This window comes from Hippocampus comes, unplaced genomic scaffold (assembly GCF_001891065.2).
Source record: "Hippocampus comes isolate QL1 unplaced genomic scaffold, H_comes_QL1_v1.1 scaffold754, whole genome shotgun sequence".
NCBI lineage: Eukaryota > Metazoa > Chordata > Actinopteri > Syngnathiformes > Syngnathidae > Hippocampus > Hippocampus comes.
In genome coordinates, this window is record NW_017805022.1 from 100,411 (window position 1) to 112,859 (window position 12,449).

The window sequence follows — 12,449 nt, forward strand, 5'->3', positions numbered from 1 at the left end:
GTTGTTGTTCACTTTTTTTTCTAACGAGGATGTGTCGTGTCACTCACTTTGGGTTAACATGTATAAAAGCTATAAAAGAACGATAATCAACCATTTATAAACCAATGAAAATCTGTGACGTGTGTGTGTCATGTTAACGCTAAAGAAACATTACCGTACCGTTTGGGTGTAATGTATGAATGTAACAGCAGATGGCAGCAAAACACTGTGAACACAAGTAGGCGAGTGACATTTTTTTTTGTATTATCTTTTATGTACTTAAAAAAGCAGCAGATGACAACAAAATATAGGCAAGGTTAATCAAAACAGTTTATTTTACTCAACAAGTGGTGATCAATAGAAATGAAAATAAAATCTTGGGAATCCCCCCTCCCCAAAATTACAAATTATAGCTGATTCAAACCTTGCTTTGGCACTAAAAAAAATATGGATATACAGTATATATATACACACAAAAAGGCACTGTGTCACTTATGAAACAGTCAACCATTAACAAATACGACATATATTTAGAGCATTTTATTATGACAACACCAGCCCTAAAACAAAATGCTTCCAAAAAAGGATCTTTGCGGAGTTACGAGTGTCATCCAGTGCTAAGACTTTGTTTGTGCCACATACTTGCTGCAAATAAGTATGAATTACCCATCACCTAAAGAGGGTCAGGCTGCCCGGCCTATTATTAACACAAAAGAGAGAGGAGGAAGACATTTGCACCGGATTTCACCTCGGCCCGTTTTGCCTTCTGCCCCTAAGTTAGGGAAACCCTGCTCTCAAGTGTTACAGTACGCACATACCTTTGTGGGTGTACCCATTTATACGGATCCTTAGGATCCATTAATGTACCAGGAGAGTACAAACTTGCTCAGTAGTTGGTACAGTCTTGACTTGATAACCTGAAAACAGGAGAGGTCCTTTTTCTGTACCTTTCTGGTTGTGCAAATTCAATATTTGTTCAATCTCGTTCCGAAGAGCAATCTGATTGGCTGCCAGATTCCTGCTCAAGACATTCAAACAGGACAACAGTCATAATGCATAGTGATTTTTTTTTTTTTTTAATCTTGTCACAGGCGTGTTGTTGCCTTAGCCCTCTCTACAGGAATCCGTGCTCATCCAGTCCTTTCGGGGTCACCGGGTTCCACTTTGCAATGGACTTGGTGGATGCTGAATAGCCTGCAAAACAAAGTAAGGAGTCAAGGCCAATGTTCAGGTGAACCCGAAATCCACGTTTTGAGGTACCTGGTTGCGGTCGGTCGGCACGGAGATCTGATGGCTCAGCATTTGCAACGGGAAGTCCCCTGGCGTCCACGTCACTCTCCCCCGAAGACGTGTGCTCCTCTGCTCTCATGTACAAGGCGGGCCTCTTGTGGTATTTGGCCCGATAGGTGTCCGTCATGCAGTTATCCACAGAGAAATAAGTTGTGGGCAGAACCACATCGGGGGAGTCGGCGCCATCTCGGCCAGGGAGTTTGTCTTCGCTCTCGCTGGCCGACAGGTCGTTGCGTTCCTGGTCCGAGGATTTGTTGGAGCTGGTGTCGGACGAGAGCCTGCGCTCGGCCGGCGTCTCGATCCAGCGGATCAGGGTGTTGCGCGAGAGCGCCGGCGTGGTGCTTTTGGGTCGACGGGGCGGTATTTCTGGAGGTTCCGACGAATCGGTGTGATGACCGCCAAAGTGTTTCGGGGGTAGCGGAGGGGGGGAGTTGTGCGGAAAGGCATCAATGCGGTTCGCCTCGTGTTCAGAGAAAGGTCCGGCGAGGTCGTCTGAACTGATCCATTCAGAACTGCTTGTCTTTGTCGAGTAAGGCGGAATCGGGCTGACTGGACTATCAATGTTTTCTTCTTTTTCGCTGTCCAGGTCGTTGTTTTCCAAGACTCCGGGAGTGTATCGGAAGGCTCTTTTTCTATTAAAAATAAAATATAAAATAAGCATACAGTTGACACCTGTGCAGATTATATGAATACATCAAAATGAATTTACCTCTGTAAGGGTTTGTGCGAGTCACACAGGTCTGGAGACTTTTTCTCTTGTTCACCTTGGCAAGAAAAAAAAAAAAAAAATATCCCCGATGTTAATTCCAGCACCAAACGGTCCGAAATAAAGCAAGCAGACATCTGTCGCAGCTTTAACTTTGGAAAGGGACTATGTGATGATGTTTTCGACGTGTTATCTAACAGGTCACCATGAGGCTCTCAGCCGGGAGCGGGAAGTATCAGAGCGGCTTGTCTGGCACTGCAGCCTTGGGGAGGAGTGAAAAAGGGGAGGGGGGGGATGGGGGGGTAGGGGCACTGAGGATGTCTGGTCTAGCCAGCGATCGCCGACCCTCCGAGGGTATCTGGCGCCTCACCCAGACCTCGCTAGTTTGGAGCTAATAAAGAATTCCAGCAGATTTACAAGTTGGAGCAATGAAAAGAGATTCGGAGGCTCATACATGTAACACTTAATCAATTTATGAATACATCAGGGGTTGGCTTAAACCCTTTCACCTTGGCACCCCGGCAAAGTAATTTGAAGTGTGTATTTTAATTTGAAGCAAGCATTTTAAGGTCTGGTAGCTACCAAATTTTAACCCTGTGTACCCGACGAGTGACTCCACGCTACTGGCGCTGCATTCAGTTTGCAAAGAGAGGTCATCATGTATCACGCGATATGATTTTACTTTCTTGGTCTGAAAATTAAATGAATGCAGCTTTGTTCAACGATCTAAGACAGCAGCCGATAGTCAGAGGCAGACAATTTAATGTTTATTTACTGCATGGCGGAGGACACAAGTCACCTGTGCATCCATCTGATGCTATTCATACCATTTTGTGTTTAACTAAACTGGCTCAAATTTCAGATAGACAAAATAAATCTGAGAGGAATTTGACAGAAAATCTTCATTCCATCTCTAAAAATATTAATTAAAAAAAAAAGCTGGGGAAACAATACTATACGGAGAGGTAATGCATTTTTTAGTTTTTTTTGGGGTAATAATTCCACTCCTGCCACTCCATCCATTTTCCATCCTCTGCCTGATGCATCCAAATGCCAAAAGTTGGAATTATTTGATTCGGAGGAACAAGACCGGCCAACGCAGAGTCCCGCCCTCGCAGTTTTTGCCAAGTCATCATTTCACCGGGCGGTGACGATATCACGGAGCTAAGTTGGAAAAGGTGAGAGCGATCTGCAAGAGAAGCTGACGAAACGGACGAAATGAAGGGGAGAGTGGCCATCTGCGATGCGTCAGCACACTCTCTCAAAGCATTAGAGGCTAAATCCTTTGTGCTGGCATGCAATTACACTGGGGTCAGAACACCCCCCGCCCCACCACCCCTCTAAACACAACGCTATTGCGTTTTTAAGCTGCCAAGTCCATGAGGCAATTCACAATTTGAGGCTGTTGATCTGTGATCCTTACTCAAAATAAAGAGATGCCGACACACCCCTTTGCTAGGGACTTAACAATGGCATTAAAATAAAAAAATAATAATACTAATAATAAAAACACAGGTTTTTCTAGAACCACAGTTGTACGTCAAAATGTCCGCCCAGGTGAGTGACAACCCTAGTTCAGGCCCGGCCTCGGTTTGCTAACTCAAGGACAGACAATTTATGCAAACAGCGAGGGGAGGGAATCCATTCGGCCGGCCCGTGGGTTGAAACTCATTCCGACAATATTTGTGTCGCGCGCGAGGGCTGGGGGGTCGCACGGTCAAGTGCAAACGGGAGCGCTAATGGCCTTTCCGGTGCGTTCCTATGAGGAGTTGCTGGAGCGGCCAAGGATGATTTAGCAACGGCATGGAGAGTCCACACGCTCCCCTCTCCGTGGTGGAGGTGGCCCTTTTACACCGGATGTCCGTCGCGCCATGTCCGAGCCTCCGTTTTGTCTCGCACCACCTTTTTGCAAAGATCGTGGATGGGAATATGCAGTGGGCAGGCAACAAATTGAACGCCGGCCAAATTGACTTTTGGCCACCTTCAAATGCAAGCTTGCCGCTATAGTGTGCATGAGTAGCAGACAAATATCTCCCCACACACTCACTTGAAATTTTCCACAAATGGAAAGTGGCTGGGGGATGTTTATTTGCAAGTGGACGACGAGGCCATCCATATGGAACAATCCATCCATCTATTTTCTATAGCGCACATCCTCGGTGAGGTCGCATGTGAGCTTCTGCCTATCCGGGGCTCACGTTGGCCAGGATGCAACGTATACCCTGGATTGATCGGCGGTCAATAACAGGGCACAAAGACACATCGGTGCACTCATCACAGCAGTCTGTGAACTGACGTGATTACAGTGTGTCAATTCTTTTTGGGTTTTTTTTTTTTTTTTTTTAAATCCTGACGGGGGGAAAAAGGGAGCAGTCTACTTGAATACGTTATTCTGGCACAGGTAGCTATGCTGAGGCAATGGTACTTTCCCCAAACAAGTTAAACAAGTTTCAAGAGGGTTGGTTCAAGCTTCTTGACTGACTACTTGTGTTGAAGTCCACCTTGAATTCAAAACAAAACAAGACTAGGAGCAGTTGCGCCCACCTCCACCAAAGCCGAAGGAAAACTCTAGCAGTAAACAGCTTTGGAGGAAAAAAACAAAAACGGAAATTACTTTCTGCCCTCATCCTACACTGATGAAAACATTCTTGGCAGAGGCAACGCTGTTGTTTTTGTGCTTTGTTTTTGAAACTCACCGTGACCTGGCAATAAACATGCCTGCAGTTTGTTGGCTTCCTGTCTGAATACCACCTTCCGACAGGCCCGGCCGTGCCATTTTCTGGCCGGCTGAGCACAGCTGGGTGGCCCTTACAAGTTCACTCATCATCATCATCATGACCACCAACCGCCTCTTACTCAAGATTAACTCGGCGTTCCCATAGAGGGAATGACTGTTTCTACATCGGTGAGCTCAAAAGTTGCTTTTCTTCCTGAACTCTGTTTAAAAGGAAGATTTGGTTTTCCGCTCGAAAAATGTCACAGTCACTTCAGGCAACACATCAGGCCGTGAGGTACCTCATAACAGGAAGGACAATAAATCCAATCAATTTTCTCATTCTAGCATAAGAAAGGGCAAAAAAAAAATTTTAATGATTCTTCGGATTGTTGGGAAACTACGTTGGAACTATTTGAGTAATTTTTTGAGAGATCGTGACTTACCGGTACAAAAGGGAGCTGGCATGATGTCATCATCACTTCCCTTTGGAGGGAAAATATCCCTAAAAGAACAAAGTGAAAAGAATTAATTGTATCATGTTGAAATCAGCATGCACGAGACATGTTAGGAATTTTTCTAAAACAGTTTCCAGGTATCATTGAAACGCCCTTGATGTCCAACAAAGATCGTCAAAGCATGGCTTGTGTTTTCACTTGTGGAGCAACACTTTATTCAGTACCAGCCAATTCTAGACCAAGTCTGAAAAGACGTTTAAAAACGTCTTTGGGAGTGAATGAGTTAAGGTGCAGCTCCTACAAATGCTTATTTGTGTGCACCTGCAGCAATGCAGCTCTGCGTCGCTTCTGGTTTTGACATGAAAGTGGTTCGCAGGTCAACAGTGGAATTAATGCAATTATTTACCGGGTCAGCTGCAGCTCGCCTATTGAGTGGAGTTCTTTGGGAGGAAAGTTCTCCACGACGGGCGAGTCCAGATTTGCGGAGCTATTGCTAATTCTGTCGCTGCTCTCGTAACCAGATTCCGTTCGCTGGATCTTCCAGTTGTCATTGTAGACTTTGAGAGTGGCCGTGCCCTTCGACCTCTCCTTGTCGCCGTAGGCGCCCCGGCCGAGCGACTCCAGCGAGCTGCGGCTGCTGCCATTTTCGTGTCTCTGGTCGTCCTCGTAAATGGTCATGAGGCCTCCCGACATCACCTCCCACTCTCGCTCCCGCGTCACCGACTTGCCGCTAGGCCATCTCAGCGGACTTATCTGCTGCCGCTCTGCGCCGGCCGGGTCATCAGTGGCGCTTGAGACACTGTCCACATTGAGCGGTTCCCGCATGGGCTTCCAGGGCCGAGTGGATCTGCTGTGACCGTTCCCCGCGCTACCAGGACGCCCGCGAGAGTCCTGGCTGCTATCGGTGTCATAGCCGTTGGTCTCCGGTTTCCTACTGTTGTGAGCACTTCTCACGGTGGGCACGGTGGGTAGCGCTTGAACTCTCGAGCTGGAGCGAGGCACGTGAGAAGACCTGCTGCTGAGCTGGGGTTGGCGGTCAATCCGTGTGGGACCTTTTCCCTGGCTGCTGTACAAACGAGTGTCCATGTAGTGCTTAAAACCATTTTCTGGCGGGGAGACGGAGTGTGAGTGGAGGCGATCTTGACCAGCATCTGCGCGGGAATAATAAGACACATTTTATTGTCAAAGTTGACGCAGCAGTCCAGATCGGCTGCTTTTATAGCTTGCAGAGAGTGTGCGCCAGGTTCACAGCGCGGAGGCGAGAGGATATCCAGTGATTACACATTCGATGTTCGGACAAAAGAACACAGCAGGTTGGCGAGGAAAAAAAAGGAAGGGCAAAAAAAAAAAAGGGTTAATTATAGCTCGTGGGAGTCCAATTCCTTGTTTTTTGTCTCGGCACAATTCAACTTCAATACACTCTATAGTCCCACCTTCCAGGCAATATGCGGCGATATACACCAGAATACCAAAATATGACAAAAATAATACATATGTGCTGCGCGTCTTGTTTGTCGTTTGTGAAGAGGGGAATCAGAGAATTCTAACTGCGAGAGAGCGGGATGAAAAAAAGCTCAGACGGACGTCAGCAGTTAATCCCCTTTCTGACACGTCGCTCCCTAACCGGCGCTTACATAAGGCCCGCTGAATGGGAGACATGGGCCGCTCTCGTGTGTCATAAAAGCCTCGGAATTCTCTCCCCCCTCCCCCCAACGCCGCGCATGTTCGATGCGCGGCATCACATGTACAGGCCGTCCACGCGGGTCCGTCACCGACCTTTGTAGCGTGATTCCGCCCGACGCTGACCGCTTCGATCGGAGTCTCTTCCGACTGGATGCGCCTCTCCGCTGGCTTGCTGCGCAACTTCCCTGAAAATCTCTTGGAGTTGACGCTTGGTATCGCTGGCGCCAGTGTTCCCTGTCCAACACAGAACGTACAATAGCAAGTCACGCACTTGCATCAGAATCGAAGGTGTTCTGTGGTTTAAATAGGCAATTGTTAGGACGGGAGGGAAGGCATCTTGGTAAAAATGGGCACCGGAAGCCATCGCGTGGGAAGACAAGATCATGCGTAAGGCATTGCTATCCTCGTACAGTATTGTTGAGATTTTATTTTGACGCTGACCCTCGCGGCGCATTGGATAGTAGTTTATGAACAATCGTTCTGGCAGCTGGCTTGACTCAGATGGCTCCCCGCAAAAGGACACTCGCGGGGGATGCCGCCGATGAGAGTCATCTCCGTCCTGTGGCTTTGATCATCCGTCAAAAAAAATTACCGGTATGTTTGTCTTTGTGCAAAAGCGATCAATAGTGCAAAAAAAAAAAAAAAAAAAAAAAGATTGGCCACTGGCCAACAGAATTCTGCAAAATTAGCCAGCGGAGCACAAAGTCCCCTTATGGCCAGTCAAGAGTGGGCAATTCACTTTTTGAAGGCCATGTGAGAAAGCGAAACAGCAGTCGAGGGCCACACAATTGTGGTCATTTTGAAATCAATGTATTTTTTTCTGAAAACGGTATTGTTTTAATAAGCAGCCACTTGTGAAGTAGCCTAGCAATGGCATGTTCACTCAAATTAAAAGATAATTCACTATTTCATTCGCATTCACAAAGAACATGTACAGGCGCCCTATTTTATTTCTCGAATATTTTTTAAAGTGTGCTGACATTATGAGCACAAACCACGCAGAAAGTAGTTTGTAGGACTGCCAAATCATTACAAGGGTAAATTCCTCTCTTCCCTCCACTGTGCAGGAAATAAGATTGTTGCAAACTTGAAGACCACAGTTGGCGTTGGCACGCTTCTTTCCTTTTCCCTGAATACAGTGACGACATCTAGAAACTGGCTACGCTGAAGACAATTCTTTGCTTTTGTTCGCTTGTCCACACATGCACATCCAAACAAAAGCAATGGATACTTGACATAATATTTTGACGATAATAGTAAGATCATTGGCGGTCTGGATGTGGACCACGGGCCCCAGTTTGCAACCACCTCTAGTGCTCATCTGAGAACCACACCAAAATTTTGATGTGCACCCCAGGTTATTAGTTTTACTCAACTTTGCCCACAGAAACTGTTGTTTGTTTGTTTGTTTTGTTCTCCAGTGCATTTTCGCCCTTTGCTTTAAGTCGGGGGTGTCAAACTCATTTTTGTCACGGTCCTCTTTGGAGTTATCTCTTCGGAGGACCATTGTGACAGTGAAACCAAATAAATGATTTCATCGTATTATTACTTGTACACAACAAATTGATGGATTACTCGTTTTGAAATCAGTCAACGAGACTATTTTCTTCGATTGTTCAAGTGAGTGTAAACGGGGTAACAAAATGATTGCGAAATCTCAATGTTATTTATTACGCATGACAATTTGACATTTCGGTACAGATTTTAGCCAGGATCATTGCTTTCGCGGGCCACATAAAATGATGTGGTGGGCCGGATCTGACCCCCGGGCCTTGAGTTAGACACCTGTGCTTTAAGTGAATGAAAACATGACACAGGATTCTCCTTTTGCTTCATTTAACGTTGTTCCTTTGATGTGTGATTGCCTCTCTGCAGTTTCCAACGATGCAAATTCATGCGGGACATACAGTACAGTTACTGTAATTAGTGTTGTGTACTTATTGTGTACCTGGCCCACGTCCTCCACTAGTTCTGGCACCGTTGCGGCTAAAGCTGGTAGAGGGCTTCTGATTTAAGGAGCGTGGAAGACCCAGCAGAGCGTTCAGATTCTCTTTGGTTAGTTCCAGTTTCTTGGGGGACGGAAGCGGAGATGTCACACCTAAGCCGGGAAACCGAAACAGACTTCGTTCATATACGATACGAGCAGTGATGAAAACACACGCGAGACCATGACGCGTCCGTTTCGTCACTCGCCGCCATCAGGCCGGCTGCCACCCGGCTTGGACCTGGGCTGGAGCCAGCGTGGAGGGTTTTGAGGAGGATCTTTAAACGGGGATAATACCTCCCCAAGCGCACAAATCCTGGGGTGTATAATCCACGAGCGAGTTCACTGATTGCACGAGCTGCTTAATGTGCATGCAAAAAAAAATAAAAATCGTTTTTTTTTTGGAGCTCGACGTCAACATATCCACCATTCCATTTCGTAGAGCGCGACTTGCCTTCTCCATTCTTGCCTTCTCCATTCTCAAGGTTCTTGTAGTGGGTTTGGCTTAAATTCTGCTGGGACGCATCCGCCGCCGTAATGGCGCTGCCATTCGGGTTGGCGTAAAACAGCAGAAGAGGCTGGAAGTGACCTTTAATACATTTGCTGACCACATCTTTCCACCTGGAGCCGACCTGAAGCGAGAACAAGAGGAGGAAGGACGGACGACGTGATCATTTACACTGAAACAAAGCACAAAGGCTCCTTTCATCGCCGCGTTAAAAATGAAACCTGTGAGCACCAGCAGATGTTAGAACAGAAGCCAAACCGTAACTGGAAATAAAATGAGGGTGAACCGCACCTCGCAGTCCAATTGGCGAGCGCGTGGAACAATCACATTAGCGCCGCTTGGTCAGGTGCCGCCGCGGAGACGCCACAAAGGCAAAAGCTGTGGGCTAACAGATGCCCGTGTGCCTCTTAATTAAGCCAATGAAGATCACAGCGGAGGGATGAGGGAGAGCGGGAACAACGGAAGAACAAACAGAAATGTAGCTAATGCAACGCGAGGAAGAAAGCCTCGCTCTAAACGTCAAGCTGAACAGACACGCGGACAAAAATGTCGGCGCTCTTCCGAGATTCGAAACCAGCCTACTGCCGCACCACCGTCTCATTTGGGACCATGCAGCAATGATTCGAGACAAAATCCCCAAAAATTGTTTTTGTTTCTTGGACACGGCAGCAAGTCAGCATTCGGACCAGCCCAGACTGCAACGTATCGCGATGGAAGTCCGGACGACAAAAAAGCATCAGATTGCATTGAAATGAGAGCCACTTGGAAGGAGAGCAGCGTCGCAAAATGTGTTCCGAACGTGTTCATCTATGGAGGTTCCGCTGTAGCAACGGGCCATTTGGCACCGGTCCAAATTAGGATTGTGCGGACTTGGCAGCGCCACTCCAAGTGGATATAAAACGGCGGGCGACCATTTAGATAGTGTTTGATTTTGTTTTCGTTCCACAAGAAGGGCAAAATATACGATTATAGAATGTAGTTCAGGTTAATTTGCTGTACGGCTGAGTGCCTTAGTCACCTCTTTTACGGTGGCATCATCGAAGAAGACCCACTTGGAGGACTTGGTGTGGTAGGCGAAGGCACAATAGTGGCGGCTGGAGTAGCAGATCATCCCCACGAGCAGCAGCTCCCCCTTGTTGGCGTGCTCGTCGGTCACCCTGTAGAAAAGCTGCGCACACAAATAACAGCTGCTTGAAACCACAAAAAAAAAAAAAAAAAAGAATCAAATCCGTAAACTGGATGACTGAAAGCAACCAACAACGGGAGAGTGGCCTGAAGACTGACGAAACACTTTTGTGGATCACGAGTCTGAAATAAAATCGATTTTGAAAATCTGCCTGCGCCTCTGTACACAGTCCAAACAATCATCTTGTGACCATGTGATAACAGTCACAAAAAAGTCAAAAAAACATTCTTCAGGAAGATGAGACTGTGGAACAGGGGTCGGGAACCTATGGCTCGCAAGTCAGGTGTGGCTCTTTTGATGACTGCATCTGGCTCGCAGATAAAATATTCTCGCTTGTTTAATCCATCCATCGATTTTTCACTGCTCATGTCCTGTTCAGGGCTGCAGTTGGCGGCAGGAGCAATTTTAATTGGATGATACTGGCCTACGCCATGCTACGTTCGCATCAAAATACCCTGCGGGAGACAACGGAAAGGAAGCGTGCAAGCTACTGAGAAGGCTGCAAGCTAGCATGCAGCAACTCCATGTATGGACCCGGCAAGATGACGACAATTCGGCTATCTTTGCTGCATCTTGAGCAATCGTGAGGAATGGAAAACCATTCACATTAATGGTGAGTATTATGACAACATTATTTAAAAAAAAAAGATACATTCAGAGGCTTATTATACTGACATTTTGTTCGGTGAGTATTATAACAACATTATTTAAAAAAAGATACATTCAGAGGCTTATTCCACTGACATTTTGTTGAATTCACTTTTCCAAATATTTTGCTTTCATGGCTCTCTTAGTCAAAAAGGTTCCCGAGCCCCCAGCCAGAAGAAGAAAAAGAAAACTACATTCAAGAGACTGTCCCGCTTAGAATACGGATTTATCACAACGGGTCATTCTCGCGCGCCAAGCCCGCTCCGCGTAATTTTTGTTTCGTTACATTGAATTATTTGTGTTCATTGGTTTCTATGCTGGCCCATCAAAATATTGCGTTGGGGACATTTGCCTAAAACACTAAAAGACAAATATACGGAAAGGAAGAGCACCAGAATCGCAAGAAATACGTTTTGTCTGGCCCTCATGCGCTTCCTGCTCTGCCAGTTCTCACCCTCGCGAACAATAGATTGCAAACAATTGGGGCGGCGGTGGTGGGTCTGCCTTCTGACACCCAATAACACCACATTAAACACTCCCAAATGAATTGAGGCTTTTGTGGTGAGAGATTGAGAAACATGTGAGAGGGAGGGCCGTCCAACAAACACACTGAACACTTCAGTGCGGAAGTTATGTAACGTGTGAGGAGCCCACCCCCGGTTTGATTTCCAGCAGCGCTGCACTATTCGCCAATGGCTTTCAAGCTCCGCTGGTGGGGAGGGGATTTGAACTTGTTGACACCAACAAGTGGGGGCGTTTTTGATCAGTGGGGCAGGCGGGGAGACCCCGGCGGGGGCGCTGACTGCTTACGCAACGGCCGCAGCTGACAATAGACACGAGCCCCTCGCGGGTGTCGGCACCGCGGCGTGTGCGGTGGCGTCGGCGCTCACCGCTGACAGGCTGAGGTGAGGCCCGAGTGAGCGGATCACGTCCTCGGTGAGGTCCGACTGATCCGAATCCCACACGAAGCCGATGGTGACGATCTCCGGGGAGTTCATGAGGACGCGCCTGATCCGAATCCTCTGGCCACACTTGCTCTAGAAGCGGGAAACGGGGGAAAACAAAGCAGAATCCTCCATTTTGACACACAGTTTCCAAGACTGGCCGGTCAGAATGGCATACGAGCGTTTCGCAAGCTTTATTGAGCATAAAATGTCACAGCTCATCAGTAAAAGAAATATTGCTAACTTTGTTGTATACTGAGAAAACAAAATGATGCTCGAGTTGCAATTTCCCCACAAATATACTTTCTCGGCATAAAATGTGGGCCTCCCTGATTAGTTGAAGACAAAGC

At 47.1% G+C, this 12,449-nt stretch overlaps 1 protein-coding gene across 3 annotated transcripts; it reads right to left on the reverse strand.

Moving 5' to 3' along the window:
* Positions 1 to 285: 285 nt before the first annotated feature.
* On the reverse strand, positions 286 to 12,265 carry LOC109511988 (inactive ubiquitin carboxyl-terminal hydrolase 53-like). Of its 3 annotated transcripts, XM_019863425.1 has the most exons (11): positions 12,046 to 12,265; positions 10,340 to 10,489; positions 9,268 to 9,445; positions 8,778 to 8,927; positions 6,923 to 7,063; positions 5,553 to 6,297; positions 5,135 to 5,193; positions 1,979 to 2,033; positions 1,363 to 1,901; positions 1,240 to 1,293; positions 286 to 1,173 (listed from the first exon to the last, which is right to left on the reverse strand). In XM_019863425.1, exons 1-11 carry the CDS (start codon positions 12,151 to 12,153, stop codon positions 1,094 to 1,096), a joined length of 2,259 nt encoding a protein of 752 aa, XP_019718984.1. In that variant the 5' UTR covers positions 12,154 to 12,265; the 3' UTR covers positions 286 to 1,093. The 3 variants fall into 3 exon arrangements, with proteins under 3 accessions (XP_019718984.1, XP_019718983.1, XP_019718982.1); XM_019863424.1 differs by having other exon boundaries at positions 1,240 to 1,901; positions 9,283 to 9,445; positions 12,046 to 12,263; XM_019863423.1 differs by having other exon boundaries at positions 1,240 to 1,901; positions 12,046 to 12,262.
* Between the last annotated feature and the right edge of the window lie 184 nt (positions 12,266 to 12,449).